The 15,488-nt window shown below is 37.7% G+C and overlaps 1 protein-coding gene across 1 annotated transcript in view; it reads right to left on the reverse strand.

Moving 5' to 3' along the window:
- Positions 1 to 15,488, reverse strand: part of ZFAND3 (zinc finger, AN1-type domain 3) — a 423,161-nt gene that overhangs the window by 295,081 nt on the left and 112,592 nt on the right. Inside the window, exon 2 of the mRNA XM_006882023.1 lies at positions 1,914 to 1,954. Within this exon, the coding sequence (XP_006882085.1) occupies positions 1,914 to 1,954 (41 nt within the window). The remainder of the gene's footprint in view (positions 1 to 1,913; positions 1,955 to 15,488) is intronic.

Raw genomic sequence — 15,488 nt, forward strand, 5'->3', positions numbered from 1 at the left:
ATTTTGCTTTATAGTATTAATTATAAACTACTAATTAACTCCCTTATTAATATATTGCTTCTTTCTTTATTCAATGTTTTACTCCCCTCTCCCTCATTATTCTCTCTGTATAATCTGTCTTTAGCTTTTTATTATAATGATATTAAATCATAAAAGTACTTTTATGACTACTTAGCTTAATGTTTTCTAGTTGCATCTTGTATGTGTTTTGTTAATTCTTCACTGTCTTTTAGTGTTGCATTGTCTTCTACTGTATGTATCAACCGCATTTTCTTTATTCAATCACCTGCTGATGGGCACTTGTGTTGTTGATATTGTAAATAATGCTGTAATGAACCTAAGTATGCATCTATCTGACCATGTAGCATGTCTTATTTCTTTGGGATATACACATACTACTAGTAGGATTGCTAGATCAAATGATTATTCTATTTCCAACTTTCTAAGGAAGTACTAAACTGCTTTCCATAGTGGTTGCACCATTTCACATTCACTTCAGCACTGTATGAGAGCTCCAATCTCTCCACAGTCTTATCATGCTCTTAGTATTTTTAAAAGCAAAAAATTACAAAGCTATATAAAAAGCAAACATAGATTACAAAAGACACTGTAAGTAGTTAAAATCTAACAAGTTCAAAGAAATATAAACACCATGGATGAACTTTAGCTACATTTAGGACACTTCTTTATGAGTATGTGATGATATGACTCATTGTACTCTAAAGTGCCTGGAAATATGATGTGGAGAGACATTTCCATCTCTAATCTAAAGCTCCACTCACTAACTCTCATTGGGGATGTGTACCTTTATATCTGTTACTTTTGGTATACAGATGAAGAAAACCAGAAGGCGCTCATCTTACATAGCAGATTTACTGCTAAAAAATAAAGATATTAATAATGATTTTTTTATTTTATTATTTTTGTGTGCGTGTACCGTCAAATCAGATCTGACTGGTACAGGAGGAGACTGTCCCTCCTTCCCCGGCAGAGCATCTGGTGGATTTGAACCGTTCAGCTCTGGAATTGTAGTTGCAGCTCCTTGCCACTAGGCCACCAGAGCTCCCCTAATAATGATTTTTTTATATTTTAATATAAACAAAATTCTTTTAAAGTTATACAATTTGGTAAACTTAAGCTACAAGGTGCCAGTTTCCCCAACCTTTTAACACCTTCCTGCCACTTATCCCCTAATTTAAGAGCAAATGTAAGGTTTTCTAAAGGTTGTGCTACGATTATCTCCTTGCTCAAAGTACAAACAACAGAAAATGAAAACAATACAAAAGGAGACTTATACATCCTAACTGATAAAGGCTTCATTATTTTATATAAGATCACTAGATATAAAGTTCTGAATGTAACTGAAGGCTTCAAGAACTTCACAAAACAGTTCTAATTCAAGCCTGTGAGAGCTAGAAAGAACCCCTAGCAAATATTCAGCCTGTATCCTCACCTTACAAATGATGGATCTAAGGTCCAAAGAGATTAAGTGACTTACCCAAGGTGATGTCAATGAGGGGCTAACACAGTCTGATTCTCTTCTTGACTCTAACATGAAGGCTTTATTTCTGTTATATTCTCATTGATAAAAGCAGTATTTACCATTCACCATCCAAGTCAGTACTAGAACGTAAACTTCTACAGTTCTAGGATACACTAACAACTCTAAACAGAGGAAAGTCTGTCTGGTCCAAGTACACAGAAGACTGCATTTCATTCAGTGAAGACTGATTCAATAGCCATAGGCAATTCATAAATCAATTTGGTAAGGAAAAAGAGCTTTCAGATTCAAGCTACGAAAACAAAGCCCCATATATATATATGTAAACCCAAAGAAGGGTCAATTAATGTAAATAGTTTAACAAAACAATGAAAACAGGCAAAGAAAGAAAGAAACCCTTTTCTGCACTTACCAGCAAAGCATTTGGAACAGAGATTCATAGTCTTGCTGGACCTAGGGCAACAACAAAAAAAACAAACAAAAAAAAGAGCTAAAAAATTCAGTAAAATTCTAATAAAAACTTAGAAAGTTTGAAATGTAGACAAAGATTTTCCTAGCCAAGCAACTAAACAAGCTAATAACAAGTCCCTAGTCAGCCGCCCTCCTCTCCTTTTAATAAAGCAAAAGCAAACAAAAATAATGTACTTTTTAAAAACTATGAGGTAAGTCAGTACTTCCCTTTAATGTGATTAGCAGATTAAGCAACAAGTTCAAAGTAGTTACCTAAAAATACTGTATTATGCAAAAAAACACACATAACAACATAAGTCAATTTATCCTACACGATCACCATATTTTCTGTTTGCATTACAACAAATATACTATCAAGTTATCATGAAAGAGTAAAGATTTTGCATCTATAAGGGGTGAAATGTCCTCTTCATATACATACTTATTTATCTATATGACACCTCTTGAATTGATCTCTTATTCTTTGCCTTTTCCTCATTCTAGTTCCTATATCAGATTTTGGTCACATTTTGACCTTGCTGTTTTAAATTCTTTCATCAGGTGTTCCCAATCAAATTCTTTTTTTTATGTCCTTTCATTTGTTAATAATAGCTACAATTCACTGAATACTAACTTAGACAGGCACTTAACATATATTATCTTATTAATCTTTCTCACATCCTGAGATAGGTATTACCATAATGCTTTGCTTTTAAGATGCTCTTTGTAGAAAAAAATTTCTATTACTATTTCTGTAACCAAGAAACATCTTATAGTGGACTACAAATGATGAATAATTTGATCCTCCTAAATGTCCTCTATTATTCAATTGGAGCAGTCTTAGAAATCAAGGACATACAATTTCATCCTCATTTTAAAACTGAGCAGCTTGCCAAAAAGTCACGCAGCTTAGAAATTACAGAAATATCTGACTTCTGGTCTAAACTATCTAGCTCTAAAAGCAATCATACTATCCTTTGTTCACCAGAGAACCTGGCACCACACAGCAGCCTAGGTACAATAGGGCAGGCAGTCAATTGTAACAATTTATCTGTGATGTGAATCTTCTCCCAAACAGACTCCAACTCTTCTTCCAAAACTTCCTAAAATGCTCCATATGTTAGACAAGCGGACTCATTTATATATAGGTTCTTTTCCTCTAACTTCTCTCCTAAAATCTGAACCTTTGCCACATTTGTCCTACACACAGAGTAAGCTCATTTTCTTCTGCTCTAAACATTAACTGTAAATTCTCAGAAGTATTCTCTACTAACTGCAGCAACCCCAGACCTAACAGTAAAGTTGACTCATATTATTTATGGTTAATTATGTTCTACAAAGCTGACAAAATGAAAATGATCACTAAACCACAGCTTTTAGGGCAAATACAGGGTTAAGCTATGGTCAAAACATTTTCCTCAATTTATCAACACATTTTCTTGCTTTGTGTTTTTATTGAAAGGCATTTTATTTAGGATGTACTGCTGACTGATTAACATTAAACTTACAGCCAACAGCACTCAAGTGTGAATAAAGTTCATCTATTAAATATATTTTCTCTGTAAAGGACATCAGAGTTTCCTTGTTCTTAGATAGCACTAGATCACACAGCACTAACTATATTTAGGGGCCATTTTAAACAGCAAAATCGTCAACAAAAAGGGGGAGCAAAAGAAAGGCAAAAAATGTGACCCTACATAGACCACAAAAGGGCATCTGTTTATAGCATTAGATAAAACAAGAAGGCAGGCTTTGTTCAATCTCGCTGGGGAATATATGAGTTAACTCAAATTTTTTTACCATGTCTGAAAATAACTGAAATATTTGCATGTTCTGAAAATACTGTAAATTATTGACTTTGGATTATAAATATATTTTAGCAAGTAGGCAAACTGAAAAATACAGAATTCATGAATAGCGAGAACTGACAGGAACTGTTACAGGATAAGAATATGGGACATAGGGTCATTATTTCTCTTTCCCAAAAGAGATATTTTGAGGACTTTTTGTTTAATACAAACATATCAAAGACAGACAGGAAATTTAAACATCAATAAATAAAAAAAAAAATAACTGGACAAATAGGTTAGGAGATGTGATCTAGTATTTATATGACAGCCATGATGCTTTTACCTCCATTTTGCCAATGAAGAAACATAAGTTCTAGGAGAGTAAGTTACTTGCCAAGGATCAGAGAACGAAGGAACAGTGGACAAACCAGGTCTGCCTAATTCTATAGCATGTATTCTTTTTATCATGCCAACTTGGGGCCTGTACTCAAGAAAAAAAGAGAAACTGAGAGAAACTTCCAAGTCCCAAGCCAGCACTTGGATAATTTTGGAGGATGCTCCCACAACTGAAGATTTAATCAAGATTTTCAGGTAAGATACTTTTATGGTAATTAAGTCAGCTCCATGAGAAAATAAAGCCTCTCACTTGAAAAAAGCCAGTACCATCTCTTATTCAAGAAATCTTTTTTCCAAATCACAGGAAAATCACCAAGACTCCCAATCATCTCAGTTCAAGCTTAAGGACTTCTCTTTTACTAACCCCCAAACGGGTCCCTTCTGATGCAGCCACTATTTCTGTGGCACTAGCTCACAGAGTCACAGTGCACCAGAAGTAGCCAGTTTGTTGCCTCTGCTGCTCCTCTTGTCTAGCAGACATCATGGAAAGGCTGCAATGAACAACTGAAGCTAGCTCAGCACTAAAGGTGCCAGTGTAAACATCTGGTTTCACAAAGATGACGAGGAAACAAAATGGCAACTAGCATTTTTCTCATCATCTCCCTGATCTCTCTTCACAAAGGTGATGTACTTGAAATACTGTGTATTACCTAAGTGACATCCAGTAGATTTTTTTTTAATGTAGCATCAATCAAGTCATGAATGGAAAAAAGAAAAAGTGCAGCAAAGGACATTATTACTTAAAACCAATGTTATGAGAAATAAAATCTATTTCATCTATGGATATAATGTTGTTGCTGTTGTTAGGTCCATTGAGTTGACTAGGAGAACAACTCTGAATAAAAGGTCTGAACCTTGCCCTATATTGCCAAATAATGCCACAGGTCTGAACTTAAAGGAACAGATTCCTAATGTTCAACTATAAAATCTAAGGTAAATCACAGACAAGTAGGAAATAGCGATTACGTATACTGTAACACACACATAAAACTTTGCACAAAGTCTTGAAACAGATGATATTTCTCTACACAGTAGCAAGTACGAGAAGTAGCTATAATTCATAGTAAGTACATAGATTTATCTTTTTTTTTCCTTGTTGCGTGCCATTGAATCAGATCCGATCCGCACAGGAGGAAGACTGCCCCTCCCTCTCCAGCACAGCATCTGTTGGATTCAAACCGCATGCACTTTTGGGATTGCAACACAGCTTCTTGTCACTAGACCACCAGAGCTCTCTAGACAGAATTCTTATGTTCTCATTACTCCATCAAAAGTGCTCATTGGGCACATCATATTCCTAAAACCAAAGTGTAGTAGGTAGAACATGTCCACGCAAAGATATTAAGCCCTTATCTTGAAAATCTGTAAATGATACCTAATTTGGAAAAGGGTCTCCACAGAGAAAAGATAATGAGATGCAGAAATTACTCCAGATTAGCCAGGTGGGCCCTAATGATACTACATATATCCTTATAAGGACAGGCACAGAGGGAGTTTAGAGAGACAGAGAGTGAGAAGGCAATGTGACTAAGGAGGCAAAGATTGACATGGTGTGGCCACAAACATAGACTGCCCAGGAAGCAACCAGATGCTGAGAGGCTAGAGACAGATTCTCCCCTAGAGCAAGCTGAGGGAGGTTACCCCTGAATTTTTAACATGTAGCCTTCAAAACTGACAGAATAAATCATATGCCACCAAATTTGTGGCACAATGTTACAGTAGCCTAAAAAACAACCAATTGTATCATGTCATTGAGTCAGAACCAATTCACAGCTGGCTCCAGTTGAGTTTTCAGGTACAGGAAAGGTGCATTAAGTCAAAACTCTTCACAAGACCAATAAGCAACTTCATGATTGATAGAGGAAAAAAGTGAAATTGTCAATGATTTCCTCTTCCTTGGATCCACAATCAACAGTCAGAACAGGAGAGATGTCCTGTACTGGGGAATTCCACTGTCAGGGACTCCTCCAAAATATCAAGAAGCAGCGATGTTAGTTTGAAGACCAAGGTGTGCCTGACTCGGGCCATAGTCTTTTCGGTCATTTGTTTTGTCTCTTGAGAGCTGGACAATGACTAAGGATGATTAAATAAGAATTGATATCTTTGTTTGGAGATAAGACTGCCATAAGAATAGAGCTATGTCTGGGGAAAGTGCAGCCAAAATACTCCTAGGAAACGAGGATGGTGATGCTTCATCTCACACACTTGGTCATGTTGCTAGGAAAGGCTAGTCTTTGGAGAGGGACATCATACTTGGAAAAGGTGGAAGGTTAACGAAACAGGGGAAGATCCCTAACTAGATGAACACAGTGTGCAGCAATGGGCGCAAGTATGTCAGAGATGATGAGGATGACAGAAAATAGGGCCAAGTTCAGGTATGTTGTTCATCGGATTACAATTAGTTATACTCAACTGAACTGCACCTAACAACAATCATACAGGAAGAGATTGCATCTCTTTCTCCCACAGAACTGGTAGATCTGAACTGCATGCCTTTGGGATGGCAGCTCAATTCCTTTACCAAAAAATAAACAAAGGTTATGTCTCTGATCTCATCTTAATCTACCACTCAGCAACAGACTAAAACGATCACACTTTTTAAAACAGTCCCTTCTTTGCCTGTCGCTCAACTTCTAGATCAAAACTCCTATCCTCCACCCTCCTCCCACTTAACTACTCCCTCTTAAGGGACCACAGCTGGCTCTTCCTCCACTGTAAAACCTTTATCTCAAAGTCTCTAGATTCAGTCTACAATCCTCTACTTCTTTCCTAGTGATCTCATGCAGTCCTGTGGCTTTAAATGCTGAATCTGCACACTAAAGATTCATGAATTTGGCCTTCAAGTCTAAATGCCTTCATGTTATTACAAACTCATATAATCTAAGTACCTATTCAATACCTCAATATGCAACTGAAACATGATCTTTCAAATCAGAGCTCTCAATATCCACCCTCATTCCCCAAACTGGCCTCACCACCTTGTCCACTTGTAAATGGAACACCTTCACAGCTGCTCAAGCAAAAATTCTGGGAATTGCCTTTGATCCCTCTCATAAATAATATTCAATAAGATCCATTGGTCTTCTACTCTCCCTTTCAATGTTGTTGTTGTTTTGAGCTGTCAAGTCAGAACTACTACTCTATAGCACCTACCCTATCTGAATAGTCTCTAATGCAAACTGCTACAGAAGGCCTATGCTGTGGAGTTTGCTCCCAAAGTAAATCTTACTGGGCTCCCTTATATACTTCATAACTCAAGAGCTTTGAAACCAACAAAAAAGACCTCTTGAAGATTTAGTTCAAGTCTGTCTGCACTGCTTTCCAATTGGTGCTAAATAATGTTAACCAAAACTGCTACATGTTATGAAGCTGGAATCTTTAATAGCGGCTATACTCACAGCATACTTCAGATATAACAGTATAGAGGCAGCTCTGGTAACAAGAAAGCACTTCTTCTCTCTGGGAATCCACTTGGAGTATGACAATTCCACTCCCCAAATTATAACTGTTACATACTCCTACAGTATGTTCTGTAAAGTTAAGAGAATGGGACACCTCAGTGGAGAATGCTCTCTCAACTAACACAGAGCCACTGGGACTCTGAAACCAACAACCGAGATCCCTCACAAGTTCTTATGGTGTCATGCCCTCCTCACATCTCCTGAAACAGAGGGAAGTTGTTTGTGTTTTCTCTAAATTCTGGCTCAGATACAAGCAGTCCCTACAGATCAGGGAAGAAAGTCTTGCATAAAACTAGAGGGCAGCATGTAGCCCCAAAGGGGGCTGACTTGAAAGCATGAGCTTTCTAGTTAAAAAGGCAAGCGGCAGAAACACAAGAAGGAAAAAATAACAACAATGGTAGGAGAGAGAGGGAGGACTGCACCCCCTAGTGGGAAGATTAATTAGTACATTATATCTTGGAAATGCCCGCTGGTGGTTTTGTTACTAGGGTTGTCAGTATGTTATGTCTCAAGAGTTCTGTCAGCACAGTCCATCACCTCTAACTGCAACACATGCTACTCTGTGTACCCAGCCATGAGTCTGTTATTCAGGAGGTAACAGGTGACAGATACTTCCAGAAGTTTCTTTCCAATGATAGGAGCTTAGAAAACATTTAAACTCACTGCCATCAAATCAGAACTGATTCACAGCTGACCCTCTACTGGTTTTCCAAGGCAGTAAATTTCATGCGAAGAGAATTCCCCTATTTCTCCTGAGAACCGCAACTCCGTGCAGATTTATATATAACACAAGAGAGCCTACAGAGCTAGAAAAACCACCTCATTTTTCCTTTAATAGTAATACTTACTGATATTTCATTTGGAAAAAACATATGCAACCTCTTACAGGAATTTAAAAAAAATATAAAAATTCTTTAAGCAAAAATTAACGCTCAGTTACAATCCTATCTCCCAAAAAGAATTAACATCTAAAATACTTCCTTCTTGTCTTCTAGTACCATACCAGTTGTAATCAAATATATTCAAATTCATGACAACACCCACACATGTTACAGCAGAACTGTGTTCTAACCCAGTTTTCCATGGCTAATTTTTCTACAGTAAATAACTGAGTCTTTCTTCCAGGGCACTTCTGAATAGAGTTAAGTCTCCAAACGAACCTATTATCCAGTTGTACCATCCAGGACGCCTATCTTTTGGATAAATACACATAGTTGTTTACTATGCTTAGCAATGTTGCTAGAGTTGTGTGACAAGCTCACAGATGTTCATTTTTAATACTTGTTAACAGACATACACACTGTATCCCTGCTTTTAATATATCAAGTTTTTCATAAAGAAATGCGTAATATATAAATCACATTTTCACTTTATATTTAATGGTATTGTCTAAGTCATTAAATATTCTTCTAAAACATTTTGTTGCTCTGTAATAGTACATAGATACTCTCTTGTTTAGTGTTTTTCCTTTTTGCTGTAATAAGCATTGTCATGGGCTCAATTTTGCACCCTACCTCAAAACATACATACATTAATGAGATACTGTGGATGCTATGTTAACAACCTCCATGATCTGAAAAAACAAGTTATCTGTAAAAAAGATTAAGGGTGGAATGCAACACCTCCTAATCTCATCACAGGTCTTGTAAGAGGAGTTTCCAAGTATGTGGTCTACACAATCTTTATCCTGCTACAGATAAAGAAGAGGAAAGCAACCTGCATGAGGGCTTCAACAACATGAAGAAAGAATTAACCAGGAATAGAGTCTCCTTGGACCTGGGCCTCTGATTGAGGAAGGACTTTGATATTAAGGCAGCCAAAATAAGGCCTACAGAAGAAAACCAACACAGACAACTCCTCTAGATCTGGCACCCTGAATTTGGTCTTCTAGCTTCCTCAACTGTAAGAAAACAAATTTCTCCATGTTAAAGCCATCCACAAACCCCAGTCTGTCCATTTGTCTGTGGTTGCTCTCCTGCTGCCAAAAGAACAAACAAGTATGTGTTAGATGACATGCAAAGTGTGCCATAAAAGTAAGGATGCTAAGACTTCATCTACTTTTAGGATGTTGTCAAGTTAGGCCAGTCCCTGGAAAAGGGCATCATACTTGAAAAGGTTGAAGAGTCAGAGAAGTGGATGAAGACCCTCAAAGACATGGACACTCAACCACAGTGACTGCAGCAATGGGCTTGACCAGAGACCTTAATGGTGATGCAGGTACCAGCATATGTATTGGTACTTAGGTTCAAATTTATTGTACTTAGGATTGTTATGTGCAGGAGTTGAGTAAATGGCACCTAATAACAATACAGCCACCCACCTACATGTGGTATCTCTGAAGAAACCATATTGGGTAACTAAGAAAATCATCTGTGTACATAAATTGTTGAATAAGTTTCCGTAAAACTAATACTGAGAAAGAAATGGTTAAATTTAAAAATAATAGTAAGGTGATTTGGGTGAGTACTGGCAAATTTGCAGATAATTCAGAATTATCTCACATCCTCAACAATACTGAGTATTAATAGCTGTAAATATCTGCCTAATGTGAGAAAGTTATCTTGTTTTAATTATGTGTTTCCTTTGAAATAACTATACAAATTCCATTTCTGAAGGTTATTAATTTTTTAATGAAGATTAAATCGACTTTCAAACTAATTCATCCTGGAAAATTAACATTTCTAATTTCTGGAAATTTTAGAAAATTGGTTACAGTAGTTTACACACACAATGCTATTTTAATAAAAATATGGAATTGAAAACCAACTCTGTAACTGTATCAGTATTCCTCAACCCCATATCCTTCACTACTAAACAATGAAGAGAAACAAAAATAAATAAAAGGAAAACCAATGATGTTGTTGTTGTTGTTATATACTGTCTAGTCACCTGTGACTCATAGCAACCCTATATACAATAGCCTTAAACCCTGCTCTATCCTGTGCCAATCTTATTGTCTCTGACACACCCATCCTTGTTACCAGTCACCATCTCAATCCATTTCATCCAGGGTTTTCCTCCCTTTCACTGTCCCCTCCACCTTCCCAAGCATGATGTCCCTCTCCAAGGACTGGTCCCTCCTTGCAACATGTCCAAAGTATGCGAGACGAAGCTTCAGAATCCTTGCCTCCAAGGAGCACCCTGTTCTCACCCCCTCTAGGATGAACCTGATTAATCTCCTAGCAGTTCATGGTATATTCAATACTCTTCTCCAGCACCACAGCTCAAAAGCATCAATTCTATCATCCTTAAGTCACTGCCCAGCTTTCTGCCACATAGCAAGTAACTGCAAAGACCATGGCCTGAAACAGGTGCACCTTAGTCTCAGACTGACATCATTGTTTTTCAGTAATTTGCTGAGGTCTCTAACAGCAGACTTTCCCAATGCAATTTGTCTCTTAATTTCCTGGCTGCTGGTACCAAGAGCATTGATTATGGAGCAAAGCAAACTGAAGCTGTTAACAATCTCAATCTCTTCAATGCCTATCATGATGCTGCCAATTGGCCTAGGAAAAGCTATAGCAACACACAAACAGTGAAAAGCATTTCCTGTTTTAGAGACTAGATTTTGCTAGACTAGGCATGGATCATAAAACCACTAAACTACAAAAGCATTTCATTCTTAATAAAAGGAACCAATTTTTAAGTTGGTCATATTTTCTAATTCATTCTCTGTATCAGTTCAAACTCACAGCAACCCTTTATTCGGATTCCAATGCCGTAAATCTTATAGGAAGAGATTACTCATCATCATTCTACCATGGAGCAGTTGGTAGATCAGAATAGCCAACTTTGGTTAGCAGTGTAGTACGTGGGGAACTGTGCCACCAAAGCACTTTTTAATAATCAAGACTCAACAAAAACTTACTGCCATGGAATCAGAACTCATAACTGATACTCCAAGGGTTTGTCAGTGGCTATAAAGCACATAAGGAAGTTCTGCCCAGCAGAGCAGCTTGTGGATTTCAACTGTCTGCCTTTGAGTTAGCAGCACAATTCCTTAACCACTGAGCCACCAAAAGACAGAAAAGGAAAGGGAGGAAAAAAAGTGGCGGGAGGACAGATCACAAGGCCTACTCCACTCTAGAAATCATCACAGTGTCCTTAGATGTGAGTTAGATAGAACTAATAACAAATCAGACTGCCACCATGATCAGTTAAACAGCTCAAAAGTCTATAATTTCCCACAACAGCAAAGAAGCAGCAACAGCGCTACAAATCATCATTCCCTGTTCACTTGAGTCAAACAGAAAAAGGCCAGTTTAAATAGATGACGTGATAGATGGCAATGACCGAGGTGGCTTTTGACAGTACATCCCGTCTACCTCAACTGTTACACATCAGTCTAAATCATTTACATATTATCCACTAGGAAATGAGATGGTTAATACCAAAGATTGACTTCTAGAATAAAGTGTATGAATTTCTATCAATTTTTAAAATAATTTGAAAGAAACAACTTATATTCCAGATGGGGTATTGTAATTAGCATTGTGTTAACAGTGTATAGTCAAATTCAAAGGCAGTTTATGTCTCCGATTTTCTATATTAAGTCCTTGCACTAAAAAGATACTGAGTTTTACAAGAGATATTAACATCTGTGGCCCCATACACATTACTGAAGTACACAAGATGAGGCATAGCCATAGATAAGCTAACTATCAGAGGGAGAATAAAAATTAAACATTTGAGAGTTCTTTATAAAAAGCAGTGGAAAGTACAATGAACGGAATAAATATGTCAAATTATTTTACCATATGAGAGAAACTTTATGACACCAATGAACAACAGATTTGGTCCTATCCTGTGACATCTTCACACTTTCTGACACACTAGAGCCGATTACGGTAGTCACTATGTCAATTCACCTGGTAGAGGTGGTGTCTTCTCTTTTGCCAATCATCTGCCTTTCTGAACATCATATCCCTTTTCAAGGAATAGCCCCTCCTAGTAACTAACATGTCCAAAGTATGTGAGATGAAGCAGCAGCATCATCTTTGCCTCCAAAGAGCACTCTGGCTGCACTCTGTCGAAGACATATTTATTTGTTCTTTTAGCAGTACATGGGATATTCAGTACTCTTCTTCAACACCACAGCTGAAAGCAGCAAATCTTCTTATTTCATCCTTATTCACTGTCCAGCTCTCAGATGCATAGCAAGTGACTGGAAAGACTATGGCCTGAATCAGAGGCACCTTAGTCCTCTGACTGACACCATTCCTCCTCAATAATTTGGAAAAGTCCCTAACTGCATGCAGACTTTCCCAGTGCAATACATCTCCTGATTTCTGCTGGTACTGCTGTTAACTGTGGATCCAAGTTAAGATCAAGTTGCTGACAGTCTCAATCTTTTCTCCATCTATCACAATGTTGCCTACGTGGCCAGTGGTAAGAATCATTTGTTTTAATGACATTGAGATGCAATCCATATTGAAGGCTGCATTTTTTGATGTTCTGCAACAGGTGCTTCAAGTCCTCCTCACTTTCAGCAAGGTGTGTTATCTGTGTAACACAGATTACTGGTGAGTCTCTAATTCTGATACCGCATTCTTCTTCATAAAGAAGAATGTAATCACTTGTGGGCGGGAACTCTCTTGTTTAACATAAAGAAATTTATAATGCGTGAATAATACAGTTTATAACTCAACAAAGTACAATGTATATAAGAAAATAAAGCTTTTTAAAGTCTACACCACATTAACTACTAATACTGGTCAACAGGCATTCATTGTCTTGCCATGAAAATAGTACACAAAAGATTCCCCAACCACCTGGCATGGGTGCAAAAATCTGAAGACTAAACTCAGTAGATTGTTCTACTAACAATAACAACAACAAAACTGAATGTTTTTCACCCGGCTAGTGGTGATGTATGTAAGCTTGTATTTCGAAATGACTTTCCTTACCCATTGGCTCTGGCTTTTCTCCACATGGCTGAGTGGGAACATGCTCATGTTTTGGATTCCCAGTGATGGGATTTGTTAGTGTTGACATCTGGCCAGGTTTAAATTCTGCAGGTTTAGCAGCAGAAGACAAGCATCTTACCATCAGCAAGAAAGAAGCAGAGAGTGCTATGAGCAACCTTCAGGGCCAGAGACTCCTGTTTGAAACAGAAAAGATGGGAGTCACTGCAACAGGGTGGCAGCTGCAGAGACCAACAAGAAGCAGAACTGGAGTCAGAAGCCCTCGCCCAAGACTGCTAGAGGCCCACAGTAGGAGTGGGGTGTGTGGTGGAGGTCTGCTTATGAGATTTAACTGGCAGGACTAAGAGAAGTCAAAAGGGCCTGAGAACAATCCTGAGAAACTGCCCTGACTGAAGAACTAACTGTATACTACTATTTCCTACCTGAATTGTAATCTATTAACTTCCCCAATAAACCTCATAATCATTAGTACAATCTGAGTTAACTATGACCCACCGTAGAGCGTTAAGATCCCTGAGAAGGGGAGTTCTGGTGGCCTAGTGGCAATGAGCTGCAACTACAATCCCAGAAGTGCACGGTTCAAATCCACCAGACGCTCAGCCGGGGAAGGAGGGACAATCTCCTCCTGTACCAGTCAGATCTGATTTGACGGTACACTCACACAAAAATAAAAAAATTAAAAAAAAAAAAAAAGATCCCTGAGAAGTACAACTGGCATTAGAATTGAAAGAAGCACATTTGAGGAGTACTTGGGGACATGTCTGCCCTCAAGGAATCAGTTCTGTGTCATGGTGCTATGCATGGGGCTGCTGTTCCCTTTGTGGGTTGAGGGCAAATCAGGACGCCACCACCTCTACATAGCAGAACACACTTACACTCAAGTGATATTGCTACTGCAAATGAGGGGAGGTGAGAGTAAAGGGACACTACATATATGGTACATACATTGCTTCTTTTTCCAAACAGTAATAAAAGTAAACTGTTCTGAAACTTTTGCAACGGGTTAACAACTATATTAAAGAATCACTTCAAAGGTAAAATACTGAATTTCGCTTTCCCCATCATTTTTGTGACCATTATACATTAAAAACTGTTGAAGAATTACATATGCATCTGTCCTAACCAATTGGCAAATTATTTCTTCCTGCTTCACCCTGGTGAACTGTGCATTTATCTGCTCTCATTATTAAGATAACTTGGGCTTGCAGGCAGAAGAATTCACTTATCCATATTTATGAAAAATCAGATGATGCGAAGGATAATTTTAATGAAAGATGAAAAGTAAACCTAGGATGGTATTATTAGATCTTTCTTTGTCAGAAAATGAGACATGAACCTGGGAGATGATAAGAGTTACAAAGGTTCAAATTACAAGGTTAAACAGACTACCAAGGACAGCTATGTAAGATGGGGGGTGGGGGGAAAGCAAAAGGTACTGACAGATGGAAAATATCCAAGAAAGAAAAAAAAGACACTTACAAGATGCAAATTTAATTTTGCATCATTCAGGTGTGATGCAAATACCAAAAGAACATCAACTAAACAAGGAGAAAGAAAAAAGTGATATTAGACAATCTACAAACATAGGAAAAATAAAAATAAGCCAGTAATGTCACTGACATTAAAAAAAAATGTCAAGAGGGAAGGAGTTGAATGGAAAGACAATTTACTGTGTAAACTTTCACTCAAATCACAATAAAAAGAGAAAGAAAAAACCTAAACAAGGAAGAGGGGGAGGACAGTTAATTGGATGCCACAACATGTGAACAGAAAGCAGTAAACAGAAGCTGAAGAGACAGGGACCTTTCTCCACAGACAGAACATACAGAATGCTTTTCCCTAGGACTGATGGTCTGAATTCAGACTTTTAGCATCCTAAACTATGAGACACTAAATTTTTTTGTTAAAGCTATCTGCTTGTGGCATTTCTGTTACAGAAGCACTACATAACTAAGTCAGACTTATT

Source organism: Elephantulus edwardii, unplaced genomic scaffold (genome assembly GCF_000299155.1).
Source record: "Elephantulus edwardii isolate Elephantulus edwardi_28Jun2011 unplaced genomic scaffold, EleEdw1.0 scaffold00017, whole genome shotgun sequence".
NCBI classification, from domain to species: Eukaryota; Metazoa; Chordata; class Mammalia; order Macroscelidea; family Macroscelididae; genus Elephantulus; species Elephantulus edwardii.